Here is a 27,471-nt window from a genome sequence, read left to right on the forward strand (position 1 = left end):
GCTCTGCACAGGAAAAATGAAGTAGCGACGTAAACCAAGAAGAAGTACCCTTTGCAACTGTCCCACCACCAACTGCTAGGAGCTATTTCTCTTTCTTTCCTCAGCCCACACATGAGGGTTCAGATGTCAGCAGCAGAACAAGTGATGTTCAAATTTAATCCTGCCCACCTTTTTGATTATTCTTCTCAGCAACTGAAGGATACAAGGGCACAAATAACTGGGAAGATTACTGGCATCTTGTTGTTGGCTGTTTGTTTTGTTTTGTTGTTGGCTCTTTGTTTTGTTGTTGGCTCTTTGTTTTGCTGTTGGCTAGCTGAACTACGATGTATCCTAGGTGGTTTTTCTGCTTTGGAAAGGCAATCGTGATCAGGTCAGGCATGGCCCTAATTGCTTTGTACTAAATAAACTTGCACTGTGCAAACCATTTAGACCAGACGTAGAACATGAGATGTGGAAGCTATACTGTTATGCTATCGTAAGCAGGTGGGAAACAAACCTCCATGTTTATTACTCCACATTATTTGAGTTCTCATCAGCTTGTCTTGCAAGAACAAGACTCAACAGATGTAATCAACAGAAACTAATTCACACTGAGACATTTTAACAACACCTCTTAATCTTCAATCTGATTTTATCTTGGTTCACTTCTGAAGGGGCAAGAAAGAAATGCATATTTGTCTTCAGGAGCTGGAAGCCTGAAAGAGCTGATAACCCAAGCAGCGTATTTCTAGAGAATAGCAGTAAATGTCACAAATACTTAAAAGAGGACAAACAAGAAATATTTTTAAATACTTCTTTTTACAGGCCTCACACCAAACAAACTACCACTTAGTTTAAAGCCAGAGCTGCAAGTTACTGGAAACCATAGTCAATGGTTGTTCATTGGTCTTAATAGATGTCAGTTAAATGGGCAGGAATTTCACAGTTCACAGTGTTTCACTCTTCGTGTCCAGTTTTTCTGCTTTGCTTTTTTCCCTTAAATTTAAAAGTGTTTATTAACCTACAGTAATGAATTAATGTAGTGTGGATTGGCTTTTTTTGTTTATTCATTTGTTTAAAGTGTATGGCATAGCATATCCTATCAACAAAAGTTTGACTAAAGAATTATGGAAAAGGCTTGAATAATTTAAATACTTGTTCAGCCATATGGAAATGTGCAACCTGATTTATGTTCTGTGGGAAGGCAACAGTTGCTATAAACTTGATGAATTTTGAAACCTTACATACGTTATTAAATACAACAATTTGCTAAAGTAATACACTCATTCTGTTACACTTTGTCATACTTGAGATGCTTAGAGATGAGTCAGGGATACAAAACTCTAATAGTGATCAAAATTCCTCTACAGTTGAGGAGGATGTGACACTGGAATTTAGTGCTGCTGTCTCTAAAAATACAATCACTTCATCCTTATGTGAGGAAATGGCATTAAAATATTACACAGAACAAAAGACATAACATAATAGCTCAGTTCATTAGTATTTTTTTTCCATGTAATGCTTTAAAAAAGAGATAAAGTGAAAAAAAAAACCAACCCAGACATGTATATATTATGATGAAGTACATTGTTCTTATTTAAATAAATTTCCTTGAGGAATATCTTCTTAAGATGTGAAAATTAACCACTAGTATTTGTCTCACTGTATAAAAGTGACAGTAGTAATTATAAAGAACCTGATGGTCCTATGACTATTTTCTCCTATTCTTAAGTTTTCACAGCAAAAATATTAAAATTTGCAATATTACCAAAAAGATGCAAACTTGTCAAATATATTACTCTGAAGTAAATTAACAATTAATTTAGCTCTTATGGTAGGTTCTTATAAGTGGACAGTAGTAATGGTTTTCTATACAAAATCTATCAAAAATTGTTGGAGAAAATATACGAAGCGTAGCTGACAGCTGATGCAATCTGCAATATGGCCACAGAGAAGTAAGTTGCAGATCATCAAAGTTAGCTCTTGTGCAGAAACATCCACCATGAGTTCACTAATTTCATTTTTCACTGGAGAAGAGCAGGATGTTTCCATAATGCAACCATCATAGGAAACTGATTCAACGCTGTACTTTAAGCTTTACCCGTAGTTGGAACTTGCAAGAGTTTAGATTTTTTGGTGCTGTGGTCTCTCTTGCTCTCCAGAAGGCTACGTAAATATAAAAATCTTCACCACAAAGACAGCTCTCCCTAAAGCACTGGCAACTTGTCTTAGTAGAAGGCTGTTCAAAACAAAAGAAAGGGACAAATTTAGATAGTCTGCTAAAACCGCATTGGTAAAGCAATACAGTAACACTACACAAAACAGAGAACTTGGTTGTCATTAGAAGCTGAGATATTTGTAGCCTATGACTTGCAGACACACATGCACATAAACTTGTGGAGCTCGGAGGACCCTTTGCAGATCTAAAGGTGTTCATCTGTGTAAGTCTTTTTTAGCCTGAGCCAGTAGCCAAACTCTTGCACCAGTGAAGGCAAAGTGCACTGTCAACTACGCTGAATAGCAAAAACTATCAAGAAACTGATTCTACCCAACCTCAGGCATTCAGCTAAAGCACCTAGACAAGGACCTAATTAACCTGGGCTCTGTTCATCAACCACAGATGGAAAGCTGCAGCTTCAAGAAGGTGCTTCACTCTTGCCCAGGTAAAGGGTGATGGTGTTCCTAGCTCAGATATTTCAGCCAGGTTACTGAAATTAGGGGTGATGAACAGCTGACGGTCTCCCTGTAGAAGAGTGCTCCTAGCAAAGTCCATAGAGCTTTAACCATTCACGTTATTAAAGATAATCAATATATGTGTGTTCTGCTCTAGTAGGCCTGTTTCCAGCACTGGGACCGGCCAGAACTGTTTCTGGCTCTTCACCTAAATTAGAATCATAGAATAGTTAGGGTTGGAAAGGACCTTAAGATCATCTAGTTCCAACCCTGCTGCAGGGACACCTCACACTAAACCATGCCACCCAAGGCCCTGTCCAACCTGGCCTTGAACACTGCCAGGGATGGAGCATTCACAGCTTCCCTGGGCAACACTTTCCAGTGCCTCACCACCCTCTCAGTAAAGAATTTCTTCCTTACATCCAATCTAAACTTCCCCTGTTTCAGTTTTAACCTATTACCCCTTGTCCTATCACTACAGTTCCTAGTGAAGAGTCCCTCCCCAGCATCCTTGTAGGCCCCCTTCAGATACTGGAAGGCTGCTATGAGGTCTCCACACAGCCTTCTCTTCTCCAAGCTGAACAGACCCAACTTTCTCAGCCTATCTTCATACGGGAGGTGCTCCACTCCCCTGATCATCCTTGTGGCCCTCCTCTGGACTTGTTCCAACAGTTCCACGCCCTTTTTATGTTGAGGACACCAGAACTGCACACAATACTCCAAGTGAGGTCTCATGAGAGCAAAGTAGAGGGGCAGGATCACCTCCTTCGACCTGCTGGTCACGCTCCTTTTGATGCAGCCCAGGATGCGGTTGGCTTTCTGGGCTGTGAGCGCACACTGAAGCCGGCTCATGTTCATTTTTTCATCGACCAACACCCCCAAGTCCTTCTCTGCAGGGCTGCTCTGAATCTCTTCTCTGCCCAAGCTGTAGCTGTGCCTGGGATTGCTCCGACCCAGGTGTAGGACCTTGCACTTGGCATGGTTAAACTTCATAAGGTTGGCATCAGCCCACCTCACAAGCGTGTCGAGGTCCCTCTGGATGGCATCCCTTCCCTCCAGCGTTATCAACTGAACCACACAGCTTGGTGTCATTGGCAAACTTGCTGAGGACACACTCAATTCCACTGTCCATGTCACCAACAAATTAGGAAAGCATTCTGCTTTCTATGGAAATTGTTGGCAGTTTCATAATTTCCCTCTCCCCACTAGCTGGGCATCGGAACAGTTCCCTTCAGAAATTTGTCAGTGTTTATTTAGCTCAAACTCTGAATGGAAGCTTAGATTGTTTCATTTTTCTTCAGACACAAACTTGTAAAGGACTTTTTTTTTTAGTCAATTAGTTGACGCTCTTAAGTCAGGAATAGAGCCTATAAATTTTCATTGCCTTATTCTGACCAGTGAAAGACAGGAGAACAAAGCCCCACAGATTCTCCCATAGCAAGAGGAAAGCTCCAGTACATTACTTACTGGATGCCTCCCTTTGGTCCTTAAGGTCCTCCACAAAATGGAGACGTTCTTTAACTGTAAGCTACTCATTCCTGGGAAAAGCTTTCTGTCTACAGATGCTGGTCTACGCACTGCTGATGCACCTCATCTCTCATGGGAGGTCTAAGTGCTGCTGCAGGATTAGCTGTGGTGTGGTTGAAGGTGAATACAAGGACATTTGATTTTTAATCATTCCCAAACAGAGTAATACAGAGTTCCCTTGCTTCTTACTTCTCAACAACAAGGCAACTTTACCTACTTTCCAGTTTATGTCTGTACAACTGAGAACTGGCCCCTGGTCCAGCCCTTAGAAGAGCTACACTGCAGCTGGAGAAGCAACTGGATGATTCCAAACCATCTAAGAGCAGCACAGGGAGCACTGCCACCTTATTTCCATTCAACAAATGCATGCCAAGCACATAACATTAATGAAGATATACTGTACCTCCAGCTGTCTGCATCTTGATGTGTTTATTTCCTTCTAATCTTAATTAAAATACAAAAGATAAAGGTGGTTAAAACATTGTAACGTATCACTAATTTAGAGCACCATTTCAAAGAAACCCATGCAACAAAGGTACTACTGTTCCAAAAGCAGCCACTGTTATTTTGGTGAATACTATTATTGCTCTTCATTTTTTTGTTTTGCAGCAAATTTTGGAAGCACTCATCTCTGTGCTGTATGTATCTGACAACAGCATTTTGCTGTATTAAATCTAAACAATATTACATGACTTCATAATTACATGTTTATGACTTGTGTATTAAGTACCTATAATCCTAATGATTTTTCTCACTGTTTGAAAATATCACATGGAAAATAAACAGTTTCCACTGGGTTTCTTATAAGAACAGAAATAAAACTGAAAGCAAGCACTTACTAACTGTTATTACTGGAATTCACCACAATGCAAGTAAACACCTTCAAAACTAAAAATAGCACGATGGCTCTGCAAGTGCATCTAGCACAGCCTCTTAGTCCTAACAGGATTTTGTTTTCTTTGAATTCACAAAGCACTCAGAGCATGGAGAAGTTGTTCAGAAGACAATGTACCACATTGTCAGCATCTGTTCTCAGATGCTTCTGCAAAAGTGTGTTAGATTTTAAATAAACGGGCACAATCACTTTAACGGTTATAAATAGCCCCACTGCCTAAAGAGGCTCCAAGGCTAGCCAGTCTGTCTGAAATAATAATTGATTTTTAAAGGAAATGCATCCTATTCGATTAAAATTAAACTGAAAAAGCAGGAGAAATGCAATACCCATCCTTCCAATACCTTTCGATGCAGCTTTTGTCTGACTGGAAACCATGGCAGCCGCATCCGATGGCAGGCCAACATACACGCCACCATAGTTCCTGATTTAAGGAAACATAGAGACATCAGAGCTTAATTGTACAATGTCAGCATCCCACAGCAGCATTACAAAGACGTATGAGTATCCACAGAGGAGCCCTCCTTTCCCATCACTATGGGGAAAGTGCCACTAAGGTCCATGTGCTTGCTAATATGGTGCCAGGCAAAACAACCTTGAGGCTAGATGTTACTCTTAAGGGAGGACCGAAGTCTGTGAAAGGAGCTATTTTTCACTCAATTTCTTCATAGTTTTCATTAAATCCCATTAAAACTATCTTGTGACAACAAACCCCATCTGCCCAGCTTCTTCTAGGCACTGAATATATCTAACTGATGAGAGCCAATCTGATAGCAATGTTTGACGCCACAACCACTGAAGCACCTCACTTCAAACAATGCACACCAGTTAAGCAGCTTTGACCTCTCCTCATTAATAAATAGGACTTGCATCCCCGTGTTTAAAGTCCTTCATGGCCTTGCAGAGCATGCTTTCTGGCTCCAAGGCCTGTATGAAAAGCAGGCAGGTGAAAAACTGGGTCCTTAAGAGCCTCTGCCACGCCTGGAGCTACTTGCAGAGACTTCCACTACACTGCTCTGCTCCATTAGGTGCCACGTTATTTACACCTCCTCCAGCCCCTGTGGCTCAGAGTTGTTTGTTTGTTTCTGGTTTGTTTGATTATATACTTCCATACTTCCTTCAATTTCCAGCCCAGCGGAGATCTCCCCCAAGTGCTAATGCCATCCTCTGTGGCAGGGCTGGTGTGAAGGCAGAAATCACTGGCCCTCACTGAGCACATCACCTACAACTGTGAGATAATGTGCTCTTCTTGCTGGAAAGTTCCACCGTCCCCAACTCACTAACAGGGTGGTGGCACTCATCAATACTGGGCTCTGTGTGAGATCACTTCCTCTCTCTTCTTTTTCTCTGCTTTGGTGGTATTGGTGAGAATTAGGAGGAAGCAAAGAAGGAGAAAGAACTCACTGCAGCCAATTGTAAATAAAGCCAGCCTCGATACAGCACCTACCTCCTTTTGTCATCATCTGATACAGATTCTTCTGCTCTGTAACATCAAAAGATATAAAGCACGTTAGCAGATTGTTTCTCTCAGGTACTCCACGACCATGTGGGTACATTCAGGAACAAGGGAACAAGCGGATTATCACTGATCCCAGTTGAGTTCAGGCCATCCACCATTCAATAAAGTGCTCACAACAGGCGCAAAAAGAGTGACAATTTTCTAATCTAATGTGCAGAAGAAAGAAAAGAATTGAAACCAGATGCAGCTTACTTTTCATGGCCCCTGCCAGTGATGCCTGAAAGGAGATTTGGGAGCTGAAACAGCTGAATTGACGCTTTTCCTAAGTGAGTCCCCACACTGCCTCACACATGACAGGAACACAAAGATTCTGCACATGGCAGGAATGAATCTGAGCTGCTCTTCCACCAAAAGAGGACTGGAAGGGACTGGGCATCCATGCTGGCATGGGATTAAGGATGAAGAAAAATAAACCTTCACAGCAGCCATGCCAGAAGATACTACAGAGCCTTTCCATAGAATGAGGTACTGCAATTCCTGAAGCCAGAGTCATTTGCAAACCAAATAACTGTTACTAATCCTTTACAAATGGGCAATCACTGAGGTTTGACTCCCCCCTACTACTGTCCAGTGTGGCTGAACCAGAGCAGGGGGGAAAATAATCAGTGTCAATGTGAAGGCAAATGTAGTATGGAAAAGATAGAAAATTTATTCTTACTCCCAGAACATATGGTGCCTGTGGTGCAGTCTCTGTTCCCCAACATCAGTCTTCACATAAATCTCTCACCCACCTTTGATTAAATATTTGGACTTTGAGCTCCGCTTTGGCTGGGTATGGATTGGGGCAGCAGACGAACTTTAGCTTGGTCTGCAGCCTACAAACCTAGCAATATTAACAGAGGCAAGATAATTTGATTGCTGTTAAATCCACAGACATCCTTTATTCCTTCCCTACAGCTGCCCAAGCAAGGGTCCCACACTGCAGCTGCAAAGAGAGCCATGAGAGACGGGTGCCCGGGGATGGCTGCAAACAGCAAAGGAGGCACCATGACAGAGGAGGTCTCTGCTGTGGAAATGCTAATGCACAGGCTGTTCACATAGATATCCTCACCTGAATATTCCCACTGAAGAACCAACTGCATGGACTATGGGGGCAATGCAAAGATGTTCCCCATCAGGAGCTGATTCATGAATTTCTGATCTGCTCCCCAGGCAATAAAACCGAGAGATAGACTTCACACAGCATTAAAGCTAAATCCATACTGTAGCCTTGAAAGGCATTTCTGAACTATGATCTTAAACAATAATATATGACATTTCTTACCATAATTAATTTATTCTAAAAGGTAGATGTGCCTCATGTTTAATCATAAGGGCTGTATGTTATTACTGATCCCCAAAGTCAATGGGATTTTGGCCTGAAGTGCAGAGACCTCATAGCAAGATGCAGCCTCAAATGCAAGAAAATACCCTTTAAGCAGCAGTCAGCACTCTCCCGGGAGGGTAGCAAATGCCTTAAAATACTGCTACATGCTAGAAATTTATCTTTCTTACACTTACCAACTTTCTAAGTGGCAAACATTACCAACTATCCTTTCTATGTCATCATAGTGAACAGGGGTATTCAGGTCCTTGTGATAGTGGAGGATTAGGGTAAATTTGAGTATGCTGCTGTTCTGCTAAATGGTATTCAAGCATGGCATAGCACTGAGTGGGGCACCTCCTGGTCTGCTGCTTTTGCCTAAGTGTTGCCACTCAAGAGAGACTGAGTATAAACTCCTCAATCTCTGGTCCTCCCTGGAGGAGCTGGTGCCATTCCAGAAGGCATTTCCCACCTCTTCTGACCCCAGGTAGCCTAAGCCTCCTTTCAATCCTCATGCGTGCAGCCAGAAAAATGTAGAAGCAGCTTTCCTTGAGGACTGTGAAGCTGCTCTGTTCTAACGTGGGCCAATTCCAGCTGAAGAAAGTGGAAAACCTGTGTGTTTCAGTGGGTAGAAAAAAGCCTGTATTTTTAGCAGAAAAAAATGACCACACCTTAAGGATAGGATTTTGGGTGCCAAAAGATCACAAACAATAATTTCTGCTGAATCAACTGAATGTGTCACAGGATTGATTTTCTCATACAACTGGAAACATTTTCTATAACCCAGATTAACCATTATCCAGATAAAAGAATCCTTTAAAAGCACTGGCAACTGCATACACAGCACAAAGCTTCTAAAAAGGAGTTGTAAGAATAATAATCAATATTGTCCAACAAGAAATTAATGTCAATGTTTTGTTAAAAAAGACTCTACTAGGCAACAGGGCTATTTTCTTCTGTTCTAGAAATGTTTTGTAATGGGGCATCACTGGACTATTACTGTCATTCTCTCACCAAAACAAATTATCTACGTCTATGATTAAGCAGACTAGAGGGTTTTTTTAAACATTCTGCTTTCTTCCTTTCCTCTGAATAGCTACAAATCAAAGCCCAGTTTTGCAATACCTTTTCCCTTATATGTGCAACAGCAAATATAATCTGGGATTGTACAAGGCACAGCTTTTGGGCTGGGTGATGACTGGGTGCAATCTGTTGTACTTTGGCTAAAAAAGGGGAGGTAAGCAGAAACAGGAGGCACACAGAAGCATGTAGTGGCTGGTACACACATTCCACCCCTTTCTGGGGACTCCTTTCTATGCAGCATGGGATATATTTATGCACTTTGCATATTCACACACCTCTTCTCTTTACACACAGTAGCTTAAGGCCCCATTTTGGAAGGTGCTACTAATTTCACATGGTGAAATGTGCAGGTGCTGGGTGAACACGGATGACTCCAGGGAGCAGAGCTACAACAGCAACACTCAATTGCATGGAAACAAGAATGGAAAGAAGTTCTTTTGGTTTTGGCAGTACTCCCATTGCCACATCTTCCAGACTCACAGAGGGGGTATGGAGATAGGGGAGTCCAGCACATCCTTTCTCTCTAACTCCAATGTGTCTCTAGCTTCTTCTCATGACAGGGATAAAGGAAGAATCTAGCATGAAAAATATCTTTAAATACCTCCATTTACACAGTCCTCCAGGAAGAAGAAGCCAGGATAAGTTTTTCTACACCAGGAATAGACAGCAAAAGGAACTTAGCACTTCGATGTGTTTTGTACTAATCTGCTGCTGTGTTGCTGCATCTTCCCTCAGATGTTGTTGACATCTACTGCAGAGGAACTGAGAGCACATTTTCAGCAGGTAGTGTGGAGATCTGTAGCCAGATTTAACAGCAAATCCACATAACAACATTCTGGTTTCGGGTAGAATAAATGTTTCTTTGGTAAGGATTTGTCCATCCCTAGAGGCTTCCTATCACCCTCCTAAGTCTGGAAAACATACTTGGTTCAGCTGTCAGTTCTTACATCCATCAGTCCTATCACAGTATCACAGTATGCTAGAGATTGGAAGGGACCTCAAAAGATCATCTAGTCCAATCCCCCTGCCGGAGCAGGAACACCTAGATGAGGTTACACAGGAATGTGTCCAGGCGGGTTTTGAATGTCTCCAGAGAAGGAGACTCCACAACCCCCCTGGGCAGCCTGTTCCAGTGTTCTGTCACCCTCACTGAGAAGAAGTTTCTTCTCAAGTTTAAGTGGAACCTCTTGTGTTCCAGTTTATACCCATTACCCCTTGTCCTATCATTGTTTGCCACTGAGAAGAGCCTGGCTCCATCCTCGTGACACTCCCCCTTTATATATTTATATACACTAATAAGGTCACCCCTCAGTCTCCTCTTCTCCAAACTATAGAGACCCAGTTCCCTCAGCCTTTCCTCATAAGGGAGATGCTTCACTCCCTTCACCATCTTAGCTGCCCTGTGCTGGACTCTCTCCAGCAGGTCCCTGTCCTTCTTGAACTGAGGGGCCCAGAACTGGACACAATATTCCAGATGCGGTCTCACCAGGGCAGAGTAGAGGGGAAGGAGGACCTCTCTCGACCTACTGACCACCCCCCTTCTAATACACCCCAGGATGCCATTGGCCTTCTTGGCCACAAGGGCACAGTGTTGGCTCATGGTCATCCTGCCGTCCACTAGGACCCCAGGTCCCTCTCCCCTACGCTGCTCTCTAATAGGTTATTCCCCAACCTGTACTGGAACCTGGGGTTGTTCCTGCCCAGATGCAGGACTCTACACTTTCCCTTGTTATATTTCATCAAGTTTCTCCCTGCCCAACTCTCCAGCCTGTCCAGGTCCCGCTGGATGGCAGCACAGCCTTCTGGTGTGTCAACCACTCCTCCCAGCTTAGTGTCATCAGCAAACTTGCTGACAGTACACTCAATGCCCTCATCTAAATCACTGATGAATATATTAAATAATACTGGTCCCAATACTGACCCTTGAGGCACTCCACTAGATACAGGCCTCCAACTAGACTCCGCCCCATAGACTACAACTCTCTGGCTTCTCTCCTTCAGCCAGTTCGCAGTCCACCTCACTACCTGATCATCCAGGCCACACTTCCTCAATTTAGCTATGAGGATGCTGTGGGAGACTGTGTCAAATGCTTTGCTGAAGTCAAGGTAGACCACATCCACCGCTCTGCCATCATCCATCCACAATGTTATTTCCTCATAAAAGGCTATGAGGTTGGTCAAGCATGACTTCCCCTTGGAAAAGCCATGTTAACTGCCCCTCATAACCCTCTTATCCTTGACATGCCTTAAGATGGCATCAAGGATAAGGTGCTCCATCACTTTCCCAGGGATGGAGGTGAGGCTGACCAGTCTATAGTTACCCGGGTCCTCCTTCTTGCCCTTTTTGAAGACTGGAGTGACATTTGCTTTCTTCCAGTTCTCAGGCACCTCTCCCGTTTCCCACTTGATCATCATCAAGTCTTTTTTCCAAGATGATGGAGAGTGGTCTAGCAATGACTTCCGCCAGTTCCCTCAGCACCCGTGGGTGCATCCCATCTGGACCCATGGATTTATGGATGTCCAGATTGCTCAACTGGTCTCTAACCCATTCCTCATCGACTAAGGCCAACTGCTCCATTGACCTGACTTCATCTGAGGTCTCAGGAGTACAGGGCTCTTCAGGACTGCCTCCGGCAGAGTAGACAGAGACAAAGAAGGCATTCAATAACTCTGCCATCTCTGTATCTTCTGTCACCAGGGCACCCATCCCGTTCACCAGTGGGCCTGCATTGCCTCTGGTGTTAGTTTTATCTGCCATGTATCTGAAAAAGCTCTTTCTGCTGTCCTTGACCCCTCTCGCCAGAATGTCCTATGTCCATTTGATGGTAAAAGAAGCTGCCATTTTTCACATATTTTAAATATCAAATGACAGGCATTCACATTAATTCATTCCACCCACATTTTTCTTACCTTGACTTTTATGACCCTGTTCGTGCCAAGCATTATAGAGACTCTTTCTAGCCATGCTCAGCAGTCCCATCAGAAATGGTTCACTAAACTTTGCACAAGTGACAGACTACTTTGCCTCAATTTCTCAGCATTTCTCAGGAACAACGGCTTGTCATTCGTATTTGATAGATTTCTTCACAATATTTTGAAACAGGCTTGAACTGCTTTGTCCTTTCTTTCCTACTGTTACTAGTCTTCCTCTGAACTTAGCCACATTCTCAATATCACAGGCATTGCATTTTTTTCTAGCATATGCTTTAGCCCTCTTACATCTAAGTTTTTCCAGTTAGCAGTGACGTACTTCTCTATATTAGTGGGGCAGAGGGTGGCCAACAGATTCACCACTGATGTGAGGATTGGAGTACAGAGGGAGACATCACTTTTCCAGATCATACAGCCTTCTTATGACCACACAGCCTTCTTATGACCACACGGCCCTCTGTCTCAGAGCACTTTGCATAGGAAGATCATATCATCATCCCTATCTAACTGATAGGAAACACTCCAGGCCCAGAGGGCAAAGCAGCTTCCCTGCAGTCACCTGGGAGGGCTCAGAGCAGGATCCGGCACTCCCTCCCTCTACAGAGCTGCTCACTCCAGGAGACAATGGTGCCTTGGCAATGAGTCACAGTCAAGAAATGAGAAATCTCGAGTTAGAATAACCAGATTCTGTATCAAACAGTATGCTGTAAGTAAGGACACACCTAAACGCTATTCTGGACCAGAATTGATATGACTGAAATCTGACAGCTAAAAAGAATGTGGGTTTTCTGAAGAGAATTTTTTAACCTTTAGCTGGTAAAAGTGAAGTGGTATAAAATAAAAGCTTGTATGGATCCATATTGTTAGTTACTATAAGTTTGCTTTGTTCATTTCCATGAAACAAACACAGTTTTTTCTGGTATTTTACCTCTGTCATAAAAATCTGCTGTTAAATAGTAGGATGATTGATTTAGAACTTTTCAGGTCATCAGTGCTGTTCCACATTAACAGATTTATGCTTCTAATGTCTGACAAGAAGGCTCAACCATGCTATTACTCACACAGGTTGTTTGGCTGGCTCCACTATACCTATCTGAATGAGTAAGAGTTCCAGGATTGACCTTTTCACTTTGTTTAAGTCTGCTTTAGTAATTAGTTTTTTCTAAGTTATCCCAATACTTTTTTGAAACAAGACAGATGATCTAACACTAATAAGTAAGAAGTTCTCAACTCCTAAACCCTGCCTCTACAAATGCTTACACACATATAAGTAGTCCTACACGTGCTCATAGCTTTAAGCTCAGAAACATGCCTACTAAATTCAGAGTTTAACAGTTCTTGCAGTAACTACTGAAGATCAAAGAGAGACATCTTGTTCTATGCCAGGCACTTAGGTTATCTAAATTGAGCAACAAAAGAAGCCCTAATATAAATTAAAAGCAGTGGGTTTGTATACACAGAAGTGCTGAGGGCATGGATGCTGCAGGCTGTATAAAGGCAAGGTTCCCCATCAGCTTGCCTTCTGTCATTTATTTATCGACTGACACCGCAAACCCAGAAAACAGACTACACGAGTAACACAGACCTCCAGAGTATCTGTGACAACAGTGTTTATCTGCCAAGTGAGACCTGTCGCTAGTTCTCAGCTGTGCTCTGTAATAGCCAGGACAAGCCTGTTGTTAAGCTCTTCTCCCCACTTGTTTATGACTTGACAGCCCTCATTTCTACACCAGGATTCCTCTGTCTAATTAGAGCAGTTATTCTAAATGAAGTAAACACAAGAACGTTCCTATTGCATAACATGAAAATCTCTCCCAGATCCCCCAGTCTTAAACTCTGGTGGCAAATACCAATTACATGAAATAGAAGAAGCAAGACCTCAGGAGGACCTCTTTAATGTTTCTTTTGATAGGAAAACAAATTTATGGCTGAATAAAGCTGTTCCTGCATATTTCTGCATCAGCAAATGAAAAATGGGCTGAGAAAGGCTGATCTTTTGCTGCTGCTTTTCTGAAAACCAGAAGCTGGCAAGAGGCAACAGGACAACAGAGGTTAAGACCTTCCACATTTAGACAAAAACAGGATGGGTAGGGCTGCCCTCTGCTACCCAGTGTCAAAGATAAGGGAGAGAAAGAGGAGCCAATAGATACTATCTTCAAGTCAGAGAATATCTAGAAAAGATGAGTGCTTTGAAAAGGAAGTCTGGATGGGTTAATGGGTCTCCTGCAAAGAAGGGAAATTTGCCTCAATGACTCTTTAAACCTCTCACAGGCCTTGGTGGAAATTTATGTGGTCACTTCATACAATTACACAGCCTTTGGGAAAAGGTATACTGGTGTGTGACAGGGAAGAGTAGTCTGAAGCAACATGACCCCCTCTGGGAGACAATTCTCTCAACAGAAGCAGAAAAAAGACATTTCTGCTGGAGAAATAATAAGGGAAGGAATCTGTAAAAAAATAAACAAGACATGAAGTTGTTTTGTGGAGATGGAAGCTGTCACTAAAGACAATAAACATCTGGTGGTGCCGATTATATGTTAGGAGCCAGATGAATCATGTATGACTAAATCTAGTATAAGGCTTGTAGGACTGAAGTTAAGTCCAGGGTTACATATTTGAAAGAGCAGAGTAAGTACTTACACATCTTTAGTGGTCCCCGTGGCACCTAGAATGAAGAGAAAAAAGTGCGTGTTTACAAGACAATAGACAATAATCCTCTAAATCAACCAATAGTGCAGTAAGCATTTTTCTGCCTTTCTGTCCTAAACGATGCAGAAATAGCAACAGGAATTTTCTGTTGTCAGAAAACAGGTTTCTCATGATTGTCTAGTTTATCCTTGATGACTAGGTATATCATCCCTTAAGTGTATCAGGCTTAGGTTTGGGCCAGGTTCTCAGTGGGTGAAAATGATGCTGCTGTGGACCAGTGCTCAGTCACTCAGGATGACAGCAACATAAGATAAAATTCATCTTTCTGAATTTTATACACTCAGTCATCTGATGGTTTTGTCTGCTACACAGTCACCACAACTAACCAAGCAGTTATTCCTGAATGCCTGCTTATTTTGCGGGTTGATTCAGCTGTAGACTTGGCACTACATGTGTAAACTGCTGCTCCATTCTTCCTGCCAGATAAACAAAGTTTCATAAAACAACTAGACAGAACTAATATAAACACTGGGACACGACCCATCCAAAGCCCCAAACCTCTAAAGGGATCAACCAACCCTTAATTCATCTTGCAATTTAACCAAAAAGCAAAAAGACAACAGCTACCACTGGGCTGCCTGATCTACGATTGATTTTTGGTTTTTGGTGACTCAGATGCTTCTTGCTGGGAGAGGAATATTCACTGAAGTACAAACTCTTTCCTGTTCCTCCCAAGTTATTAATGCCATGTTGCTATTGCTAGTATATCATTCAGCTGAGTAACCAGCAAATTACCCCTGATATTAATTACACAAGGTAGACATTAGAGAACCGTTCACTTCTTTTTCTCTTCCTCTCAGTACTTAGGTGGAAGAAGTTATCCAAGCTCACTCTGAAGAAACTACAGTTGTCATTCCAAAAGATTTTAGGGGTTTGGAAGAATGTTGGGGTTTTTCAGTTATGGCACTTCATTTCCTGAAAACTTTATTTTTGCTGTTAAGAAATATCCATAAATATCAAATATCTTTCGTCTCTCTCTGATGTGCAAGAATATGCCTTCTCCATCATTATTTTAAATGCAGAGAGGAAGAAACAGCCCTGCAAGGCCTTCAAGCACTGAATGGACGGCTTGGTTGGCAGAAAACTTTTCCCTTTACAGCTAACTCTTGCACATAATATCACTCCCAATTCCTATGACTTGACTGTCCCTCCTTTCCCCAGCAACAGTGCAGAGTAGACTTGTAGAAGACATTTCTTTTGCTAGTATTGCTTCAAGAGTCAGCAAAATCTCAGTACAGCTATATGTATGAGCAGAAACCCTCAGTTAAGCTGGAGGGAGCACCTCTATGCACAGTAAGCTCAGGTTCTTGCTTTAAAACTTTATTCTGTCAGACAGCTTTCAACAACACTTTTGCTTTACAGGCACGTCTACATAGTACTACATATAAACCCTCCGAATTAATTGTGGTGGAAGGTTGGTATTGCAGTGCTGCATGCAAGCTCAATCTCAGATGGTGTAGGGAGATGTTTTCTGCTAGCAGGGCTACTTCATCCAGAGTCAGCTCAGCTATGTACCTTCAGGGCATCACCCTGCGCATCTAGACAGAGCCTAGGCAGCAGCAACACCTCAGACAAGACTAGATCCATGGCTGTAGCTAGTAGGATTTCTTATTTTTTTCCCCAGAAGAAACTGTTCCTGTGCTGAATAACAGAACAACAACTTTCTCATTTTTCTCAACCTAAGCTCACTGCAAACAAACTCAGTTTCTTCAAAAAGATTCATGGTCCTTTGTGAGGCCTTTTCCGAGTCTGAGCTGAGGTCTCAGCACTTTGGATCCTCATTTGTAAAACTGAAAGTAAGAAGTGTTAACACAAAATGAAACTTCAGCCAAGCGAGAACTATGTGCCTACAGTACTGCTATATTTCCTAGTGGTGATGCTCAAGTTCTAATCAATGCTGTGCCCATGTGCAATACCATACCTGTTTTCAATGCATTACGGTACATGTACATTTGCACTTTGCGGACAGCAGCTGTCGCTCAGACCCATCAACTTGGGCTTTGTGTAGAGCTATGAACCTGCATTTGAGAACAGAGATGTGCCACTAGCATTCAGACCTGGCAGCACTTGTTTCCTTTGAATAATAAAGAGGGTACCACTGCTGAAAAATCACTGCAGCATTTTGAAATGCACCTCAAACAAAAAAATTGAGAACTAAGTATGATGAAAACAAATTCACCTTTTAAGAGATTACTTTTACTATTAATAATAGTTAAAATATAGAATAAACAAATAGTTTGTTATCTATTGCTTTTCTAAGCAAAAAGGACCAGGTTGTCCTCACTTCCAGCAGTGGGATTCCATTGATTTCAGTGATGTTATTTCTGATTTTGACTAGCAAAACTGAAACAATATTTTGGTCAAAATTCACTTGGTACCACGACAGTACCTGAATATGTACCTGAAAGTATTTTCAGTTCACAAAGCAGTTTTCTTCCCGGAAGAGTTCTGGGCTTGCAAATGAATACCACTTCAGTTAGGTGGCCCATAAGTATCTCTGTGTAAAAACTCATAAGGTTTTCTTTATTAGGGAGCCTGAACACTCCTTATACATAGATTTTATTTCACAAGGAACCCAGCAACATCTCAGTTTGTACAGACATGTTTGTTTTTAAAGTCCAATCCACTCACTCTCACCCCTGTTACTTCACTGACGTATTTCTCTAACTCTTCCATGTTTAGTGAGCGACACATTATTTTACAGCCACTCAAGTTTGTCCTGCCAGAAGTTCAGCCAAGGAATCTTATTTACTACTGACTCACAAACAGCGCATAGCCGTTCCATAGCACCACGGCTTAGTGCTTTCATAGCCATGATGTTTTAGATAGATGACTTGCGAAAAGCCTCACGTATTTGAAAGCTTGTCCATTTTTTCCCACTATATCAGCTTGGCCTAAAAAAAGGCCGCACTTGACCCTGCAAACCTTGTCTTGATAGGCTTATGTTGATTTGGTTTTCCAAAACCTACCTAACCTCAGCAACAGACTGAGGGGTAGCCAAAAACCAACATCCACAAAAAATGGGCAGTGGTGAATTGTCCCCAGTAACCTCTCTGCTCACACCATCTATATAGTAGGACCATGAGCATTTTAGAGCTGCAGGAGGAGAAGGAATAGTACAGCCTGCAGAATAAAGAAGGCCTGTTCAGCCATACATCGCTTTGAGCTCAAGTAAATACAGAAAAACATTCTGTCTAAAGGAGTGGAGCTGTGATCCCTCAAAAATCCCCATGGCATTTAAACAGTTACAAATGAAGAAGGATGAGAATGTATCCCAAAGCATCTTCTACTCGGTGAGAGGGGGATTTGCACTTTCAAAACAACAGTAGCTTGTTACTGGCGACCCTGTAGGATTTCAGTAAATGCAGGACAAATACAAAAGATGGTTGAAGGAAATTGTTGGCCACAGATGATATTCCTCTGTGCTGAGAAACACAACATGAGTTAACATGGAAGACAAAAACTTCAGAAAAACATAAAATGGATGAGAGGCAATCATCTACATGCATAATAACATGGATACAAAAAATGCCAGTATCTGACCTTACAGCAGACTATGAAATATTTTCCCATTAACTTTTAATGGACAATTTCCTACAATATTTTCTTGCACTTACTTCCAATTACGAAAAGCAAATAAACCGCTCAAAATTACACATACATGCATGCAACAGTTATGATTAAGAGTGAGTTTTCTATTGTAGGCTCCTTTCTGATTTGCTCCAAAAGACAGCAATATGGAACCAAGTACTACCATCAGTGAAGGACAGAATGACATTGATTTACTTCAAATTGATTACTTCTTCAACTCATGAGGTGGCAGTCCCGTACATAGATTTGACCTGACCAACCATTAATATTAAAAATTAGTTGGATTCTAAATAGAATGGCAGGATGGTTTCCTGGGCATTCCACCAAACTTAACGAATCTGTTTAAACTTTGTGCGAAAGTTCTCCTTCATCATAATGCGGCTGTATTTGAAGCTTTCCACAGACTAACAGCTCCTCTGTATATTCAACTACACTGCCAGCCTTCACTGGGTACCATAATTTAAGGTGCTGTCATTGCTACTACAATTCATATAGAAAGGACAAGGCAGTTAAAACTTGATAGTGAAGCAGAACTAGAATGGAGGGCAATACCTTAACTCAGGAAAAAAAAAAAGTAAAAAACAAAAGTAAATTAATTTTTAAGGGCATATTTTTAAAAGACAAAAAAAGAAGAGCTATTTTGGAGCTTCTAAAACACCAGGAAATAAAGAAAGAGGGATATGTAAAGCAAGGTTAAAAAAAATGAGGAAAATAGCAATTTCTTGATGAAACTCTTTATGGGTAATGGGAAATTTTTAAAGTATAATCCACATCTAACACTTAAAATAGGTGACTTAAGAAGGATGCATATACATGGAATCATGGAATGGTTTGGGTTGGGAAGGAACTTGAGATCATCTAGTCCCAACCCCCCTGCCATGGGCAAGGACTCCTCACACTAGACCAGGTTGCTCCAAGCCCCATCCAACCTAGCCTTGAACACTTCAAGGGATGGGGCAGCAAGTTTACCTGGATAACAAGCTGCCATTTCTCAATTGAGGAGGTTTTTGGCATTATCTGATGTTCTGGAAGGAAGACTGAAACACTGTGATTTATATTGGTGTTCTGGAGTACTGCGCCACAGACAGAAATGTTATTCTAGATCATGCCTATTAGTTTAGATCTCGCAGACCATAGGGCTGATAGCTCCTCTGATGTCATTCTAGCCATGCAACAGAAGATAATATCATTAGCTGAACTATCATTGCATATACGTCTGCTTAGCAAAAAACAAGTTAGGCTACAATAGAAATTTCACCAGAGTAAGAAAATGGGGACTAGCGTAACACGTTTAATGTTTTCTGTGAAGTATGGTACAATATTATCATTAGTCATACAATATGACAGAGTGTTACAGGTTAATTATATGTTACGTACCTTTAGCTTTGACATTACTGACTGTAGAACAGTCATAACTTTAGCACTAAAGATCTAGTCATACTGTGCGAACCACACACTTAATTTGTATTTACACAATATTCATGCATTTTGGTAAAATGCTAAGTTGCACTTTCCTTAAAAGCTCTAGGATTCTTATTAAAAATGGTACCTCTTCTTCCCTTGCATAAAACAACTTTATTTTTATCAGACACACTTTTTAAGGAATGCTAAATGGAAAAAATAAATAGTAGATATCTGACTTCTTACTTTTATTACCAGTTGTTTGTTATGCTAAGATGATAGACTGCATAGAGTTATTCCTGTCTGACAGCAGTGAAAGTGAGAAGAAAACCGGACCTTTCAAAGCTGTATTTGCTTTGGAAAGGTCTATCAGTACAATAATACTAATTACATGTTTTTCATGAAGCTGTTTTTCACCTGCACTAAGCCATTGGAGATCTGTGGGCTATTTCTAAAGAGTATGCGAAAGGTTGCCACAAAACGCACACTGAAATATTTTATGAGTAAATGTACATGAAAGCTGAACTACCAAAGGGGTCGTACCTTCAGTGAAAACATTTTGTGAACCTGCAAGGCAAAACCTGTTGAAGATAACTGGTTTTAATGCAACCATTGACACATTTAAACAAACACCTTTAGTTCAAAATAATTCACTACATAATAACTGCTGTCAGAGTTAAGCCTATCTGACATTTACACATTTGTAGCCTGTTACAAGTTCCACAGGGTGGCCAGACCTACATTAACCAAGAAGCTACCACAAAGGGACTAATAATGAACTCAGAATTTTCCTCTGAACTTCTCTGATGCTAGCTCTGGTGCTTTTACCCAGCAAATAGAAATAGGATGAGAACAAGCAGCATCCCAGCAGCATGAAGCTGGTCATAAACATTGGTCATATACTGAAACAACTTCCAGTCGCAGCGAGACAGAAATCAACCAACAGGAGAGAATTACAGTGTGCAAACAGGATAGCTCTAATAAGAGTGCTGGAAGTACAAGCAAATTCATACAGTGCATTCTTTACGGATGAGAGAGGCCTCTGATTATTCACACACATGATTATTCACACTCAAAGATATGCCCAGTTCTTCAAAGCAGGACTAGCACCCGAGGCACCGCTGAAGCTCTGGATAAAGTAAGTCAAAACAGTGAGAGACGGAAACCAAACAATTCTAACTGGTCCAGCCACTATTTTGCTGGCAATTTCTAAGAGGTTCTGAAGCTAACAAGTGCATCTGAAAGACTGAATACAGGTACTGAAACAGGTGGCAGTGTTTGCCGAGTGCAGTTAGGATGAAAAATGATTGAGAAATGCTCATATTTACAAGTACATGGTGAAAGTCCACTTATCTATTTCCATGTATTTTCCATTTTTGCAAGGGCTGGGGAGAGGGAGAGCACAACAGCACCATCTTCCCAGATCTTATCTCTTTTGAAACTAACAATGAACAAATAAGGGAGCCAGATGGACACACAAGCCAGTGGCACACATCAGCATGCAGGAAGCCTCAACCATGGAATATCCTCCAACTTCTCCAGCAAGTAGAGGAGAAGAAGTGGAACAAATTCATTTCAGAAGTGGCATTTGTGGCCTTATACGGAAGCAAAGAGGATGGAACGTACATCCCCAGCAGGATCCTTATGTCCAGTTCCCGGCCTGGGCTGGCTATGCCCAGACCAGCTACTGTTGGAGGCAGCGATCATAACAGTGATCCTAAAGACAACCCGGGCACCTCAGTGCCAGGAAGCCTCAGTGCCGCCCGGCGGGCCACATCACCCTCTATCCTTTGGGCAAGTGTATCAGCCTCGGGAAAGAAAGATGCTCGGGGAAGAAAAGAGTGAGTCTCGGGCAGCGACCCTTGCGGCTCGGACGGGAATTCCCAAACCGGCGGAGGGAGATGCAGCCCCACCGGCGATCGGTGGTTGTAGGGATGCCCGCTGGGGTCCTCGCGCCGCCGCTCACCCAGCCCAGCCCAGCCCGGCCCCGCACCGCACCGCCCGCACCGCACCGTACCGCCGCCGCCCTACCTCGCCCGCCCGCGCCGCCGGCCGTGGAGTTGCCGCAGCCCATGGGCGCTGCCCTGCCCGGCGCTGCGCCCGGCTGTGCGGAGCGGTACGGCACGGAGCGGCGACGGGAGGCAGCCGACGGCGGGCGGAGCCGGGTGGGAGATAAAGCCGCGGGGACCCCTCCTCCTCTTCCTCCTCCTCCTCGTCTTCTCCCCACCCATCGCCGGAGGAACCGGCGGCCCCGAGCGCCGCCGCCCGGCCCCGCACTGCACCCCGCGTCCGTCCCCGAGGAAAGTCGACCCCCGCCTCCTCCGCTTTCCCGAGGCTGGAGCTGCTAAGCCGGAGATGAGGCTCGACACAGGGATAACCCTGCCGGATCCCGAAGGATCGATCCCGACAGGGATGCTCGGAGCGTCCACTGGCAGTAGAGGCGCTCCTTGCCTCTCAGGGCTGCTTCGGGACACCCGTCGTTCCCCGCGGGGGAAACCCGTGGAACCCCAGGTCCAGGCTGCAAGCCTACGGCTGCTGCTATCAGTAACATCCAGTTCACTATCTTAAGCAAATATTTATTGGTCGCTTTCAGTATTTCTCTTCTTATAGAAACATGATGGTGAAACTGCTGACCCACTGGTGTGGTAAGAGCTACAGATTCACTATTCCAAATTAGTATCAACAGCACTAAGAAATGTGCAAGATGAGTTTACAAAGTGATTTTTTTTCTAATTCAAAATTTGTATCATTCCTCCAACTGAGTTTGACTTATTTTCTGCTAACCCAAACTTTTCTTCCACACAGAGAAGTAAAATACTTCCAAACTTTGATGACTGACTCTTGCTCAGTCCTCTCAAATGACCGTGGAGTGGAAACCCCAAACAGCCAGATGGAAACACAAATACATTAGCGTAGATAGATAGATATGTCCCTGCTTAGTGCAGGGGGGGCGGACTAGATGACCTTTAGAGGTCCCTTCTAGCCCAAACTATTCTATGATTCTATTTTGCTGCTACAATAAATCTGTTTAAGGGCTCAGAAAGAAGTTTTTGGGGTGCCACATGAACACCAGTACAAGCATCACGTATACATATGACTGATAATTGTCTTTATGACAAGGAGGCCAGATAAAAAATGCTACCGCCTGACTGTTCAGTCTATTCAGAGGAGGGAAACAAAGATACCACAGTTCTTTTACAGACTTCCCCAAGCATATTAAAAACAATTTACATATTAAAAACAAGCAGCTCCATAAACGGCAGAGTCAGTAATGTCCAGTCCTCTATGGATCTTTGCCCTAGGGAGGCACATCTGCATGAGCCCACTGACGTCCAGCTACCATTGAGCACAGCTTAGAAAAGGGTGGGCATTTTTAGGATCTCTCTCCTCTGGCTGGCCATGACATTTGTAGGAAGTCATCAGGTCTTTGTCTACACCTCCCTGACAAACTACCTGAACCTGAACAATCAGTTCACAATATAACAATTAGGCAGGGCTAATGGGCATATCTGCACGGCCACACAACTCCTTCACCACCAGCAGCCTCCAAGCAGACAGGTGGCACCGTTGTGTGCGTTTTGCTTCAGAAAAAACATCTCACAAAGGTTTACAGCCACCTCTTTCTGATGGCCAATTTTCTGAAAATTGCATATAGAAAATACATCCTCAGGCTGAGCTTTCAAGTGCCAAGCATCAGCCCAAAGGGAAATGTTAATGGCAGAGTTAAGAAGGTTAAAAGAGTGCACTGAGAGCAGGGCTGAAAGACACACTGCTGCTTAAAATCCCATATGGTTTTCTAATACAAAACCAAACAAAAAATCCCAGCAACCCACGCTGACTGTAGACTTGGCACACTGCGGAATAATCTATGAACATGGTTTTAATATATAATCTATCTTAGAGGAAGCAGTTGTGGTGAGCACAGAAACCAAGCCATCTCTTCACATATTAGAAGAGGCAGCTGGGGAAGCAAAAATATCCCCTGAAGATGCCTCACACAGAGTCACTGCTCTGGCCACAAGGAGAAGATATGCGACTGGTTCAGAAACCTGCAGTACTATTAAGGATGTCAGAAAGATGCTGTAGCTTTCTTCTAAACACTCACACTCCTCTTAAAAGTTCACTGTATTGTACACAAGCTGAGCACCCTATGTGTATAAACTAAAAGCTGCACTGAATCATAGAATCATAGAATGGTTTGGGTTGGAAGGGACCTTAGAGATAATCTAGTTCAACCTCCCTGCATAGGCAGTGACACGTTTCACTAGACCAGGTTGTTCAAAGACCCATCCAATCTCTCCCTGAACACTTCCATTGATGGGGCATCCACATCTCTGGGCAACCTGTGCCAGTGTCTCACCACTCTCACAGGCAAGAATTCCTTCCTAATATCTAATCTAAATCTACCCTCTTTCAGTTTGAACCCATTCCCCCTTGTCCTGTCACTACATGCCCTTGTAAAAAGACCCCCTCCAGCTTTCCTTTAAGGCCCCCTTTAGGTACTAGAACGCTGTTCTCAGATCTCCCCAGAGCCTTCTCTTCTCCAGGCTGAACAAGCCCAGCTCTCTCAGCCTTTCTTCACAGGAGAGGTGCTCCAGCCCCTCTGAGCACGCAACCAAAGCTGAAGCTAGTAGCAGTTCCAGGGGACTTAAGACAAAAAGAATGTGATATATTCCTCTGTATACCTTTCTGTATATATTCCTCAATATACCAGCTCGTAATGAGGCAGCCCCAACTGAACTTTCCCTCTTGGCAGGTGCATTTTAGGTGCGTCTTCTTTCAAATAAGAAGACACACTTCAGTTTCTGCTGTACCTGTGATCATTTCACTTTATTACTGAAAATAACCATTCGCAAAGTACAGTTGCATAAGCAAGTTAATTAAATGAATACTTTACATTAAAGGAAAGGAGCGGTGAGTTCCCTGCATCAGTAAACTCTCAGTGTCTGCCATCATGCACCCTGTGTACTCCATCTCCTCTGAGGAAGATTGGGAGATGCATGGATGTGAGCTTCTGCAATTATTTCAGGTGTAGTGAGAAGGGACTTTGCTATTATTACCCTAAGTCAACCTAAAATTTACTCAGTTAGGAAAACAGGTTAGCTAACAGGATTACCCAAATTTGAAATTCCAGTGATTTTCTCTTTTTGGACATTTTTGCCAGTCTGAGTGTTTGAAATCCAAACAATCTGCTTGTCAAGCTGATATGCAGATCTATGGAGAAGGATTTTTAAATCCCATAGTTAACTTATGGATATTAGAGAACAGCCCTTATTTGTACAGGAATGTATACTTTCCCAAATCCTTTTTTATCTAAGCAACGATACAGAAACTTTATTCACTCGTGACTTTTTTCTTACGAAAGACTTACTTCTAAAAGCTTGTATCTCACAACCTCCCCAATATGTTTCTACTGCATTTCTTAATATAACACTCATATTGTGATAACATCTGATGATCACACCAGGCTGATTCCAATTGTACAGGGTACCACCTGGACATATAATGAATTTTCATCTTTGCTGGCAGTCAGAGAGACAAGAAATGGGTGATGGGTGAGAGAGAAGTCAAAGTAGGAAGCAGTGGGATAGGATTACCATTCAAAAAAAGGATGCACCTAACAAGAACATAAATAATAATAAAAAAAAGCTGTATCAGGTCAAAGCAAAGATTCAGCTTGCTCAGGATCCTGTCTCTGACAGCTCTGAAAGAACACAGGACACCTATGTGGTATATCTCCCCCAAACCTCTCCCATCTTCCAGCCTTTGCAGATCACAGTCTGCCCAAAACAGACATGGTTGCTATATACTTAGTAACCCTTCAGACATTTCTATGAACCTGTCCCACCCACCCCTGAACCCACGTAAGACCCTGGACCCAAACATTCCTGTGTTCCACTTCCCAGCCACGTGTGATTTGAAGAACTTCCTTTTGTTTGCCTTGAGCCTGGCTCCTGCCAACTTCCAGCTGTTGATGGTTTGTTCCTTGTATCAGGATAAACACTAAAGAATCAATCACCCGTTTTATGTCGTTTATGATTTTTGTTTTTCACAGTAGAATAAACACCATAGAATCAAAGAATCAATATGCCACATCCCCTATCTTAATCTTTGGTTAGGGTCAGTGATGGTGAGCTGTCATTTCCTGGCAGCTGTACCAACAGGTAGTTAAAATACTTTGAAAGAGATTTGATGTGAAAGGACTTAAAAACCCCATTCTACAGACTAAGTTCTGCTAGTAATACCAAGCTTACAAAAGCAGCTGTGCAGGGACCCTGTACGGAGGGAGCCGAACTTCTTTACCCATCGTAGACTTACTGTAATCCATGCAGTGTGTGTTAGCAGTGAGCAAATGTGAACAATAAAAACCTTTCCACACCATCCCACTCTCTTCTTTTTCCTGGCTGCCTGGGAGCCTAACACTTGCCATGGGAGCTTTTCAGCACCAGCCCCACAGTCCTCTGAGCCCTGAGCTGTTCTCGCCTCACATTGAGCCCATGACTGTAGTGAGAAGCCCACAGATGGGCCAGCTACCAGCAAGCCTTAAATCATCCATGCAACATTATCTATCACATCAACACAGTGAAGAAAAGAATCAAACTGCAAGAACTTAAGAGGAAAACCAATTTCTCCTTCTCCTTGCAGGTCTAGTAAGTCCCACGGACTATTACCCACTTCTAGTGATCCATGTGGGTGCTGGTGATACAGATAGCAGTAGCCTGGAGAACATAAAGAAGGACTACAGAGCCCTGGGAGAGGTGGTTGGGGCTCTGGAGGTCAGATTGTCTTTTTGTCAATTCTCCAGGATACAGAGAAGGACCTTAAAAAAGCTAGGAGAATTGGCCAGGTTAATAAATGGTTAAAAGGGTGGTGTCACATAGTCAGGGGTTTGGGTATCTTGAACATTGGACCCAAGTTAGTAGGCCAGGTCTACTGGGGGCTGGTGGAGCTGGTCTGACAAAGAAGGGGAAGAGTGGTTTTGGTAGGAGGCTTGCCAGGCTGGTCAAGGATGCTTTAAACTAGATGTGTTGGGGGCGGGGGCCTCGTTCCATCCCAACACACCCAGTCAGTTGCCAGCACCTACAATAAATGCTTGGAGGAATGTAGAGATATTCCAGCTGCTCCAGCCAATGAGCCAGCTTCATTTGGGGATCTTCTCAGATGCCTCTATACAAACGCCCGTAGCATGGGGAACAAACAAGAGGAATTAGAGATGTGTGCAGGTCTACGGGAGTATGATATAGTAGGCATCACAGAAACATGGTGGGATGGCTCCTACGACTGGAGTGTTGGAATGGAAGGTTACAGGCTCTGTAGAAAAGACAGGCCTGGGAGTCAGGGAGGGGGAGTCGCTGTTTATGTTAGGGATAGGCTGGAGAGTATGGAACTCTGTCTGGGGACGGGTGAGCAGTTGACAGAGAGTTTGTGGGTCAGGGTTAAAGGGAGAACAGCAATGGGAGACATTACTGTGGGGATCTGTTACAGACCACCTGATCAAGAGGAATCTGTGGATGAAGCGCTCTACAGACAGATAGGAACAGCCTCACGCTCGCAGGCCCTTGTTCTCATGGAGGACTTCAACCACCCTGACATTTGCTGGAGCGATGGTACAGCCCAGCACAAGCAATTCAGGAGGTTCCTCGATTGTGTGGAAGACAACTTCCTTCTGCAAGTAACAGAGGAGCCAACAAGGAGATGTTTGACAAGCATGCTTGACCTCATGCTCACCAACAGGGAAGGGCTGGTTGGAAATGTGATGCTCCAGGGTAGCCTTGGATGCAGCGATCATGAGATGGTCGAATTCGAGATCCTTGGGACAGTGAGAAGAGCGTGCAGCAAGCTCACTGCCCTGGACTTCAACAG

The 27,471-nt window shown here is 43.0% G+C and overlaps 1 protein-coding gene across 1 annotated transcript; it reads right to left on the reverse strand.

Moving 5' to 3' along the window:
• Nucleotides 1-1,708: 1,708 nt before the first annotated feature.
• On the reverse strand, nt 1,709-21,682 carry LOC308219595 (overexpressed in colon carcinoma 1 protein homolog; the record flags this gene model as incomplete). The annotated part of the gene is made up of 6 exons (XM_080614815.1): nt 1,709-2,218; nt 4,583-4,623; nt 5,416-5,495; nt 6,519-6,554; nt 14,548-14,572; nt 21,640-21,682. 5 exons carry the CDS (start codon nt 21,680-21,682, stop codon nt 4,619-4,621), a joined length of 189 nt encoding a protein of 62 aa, XP_080470941.1. The 3' UTR covers nt 1,709-2,218; nt 4,583-4,618.
• Between the last annotated feature and the right edge of the window lie 5,789 nt (nt 21,683-27,471).

Source organism: Psittacula echo (assembly GCF_963264785.1).
Source record: "Psittacula echo genome assembly, chromosome: 1".
NCBI lineage: Eukaryota > Metazoa > Chordata > Aves > Psittaciformes > Psittacidae > Psittacula > Psittacula echo.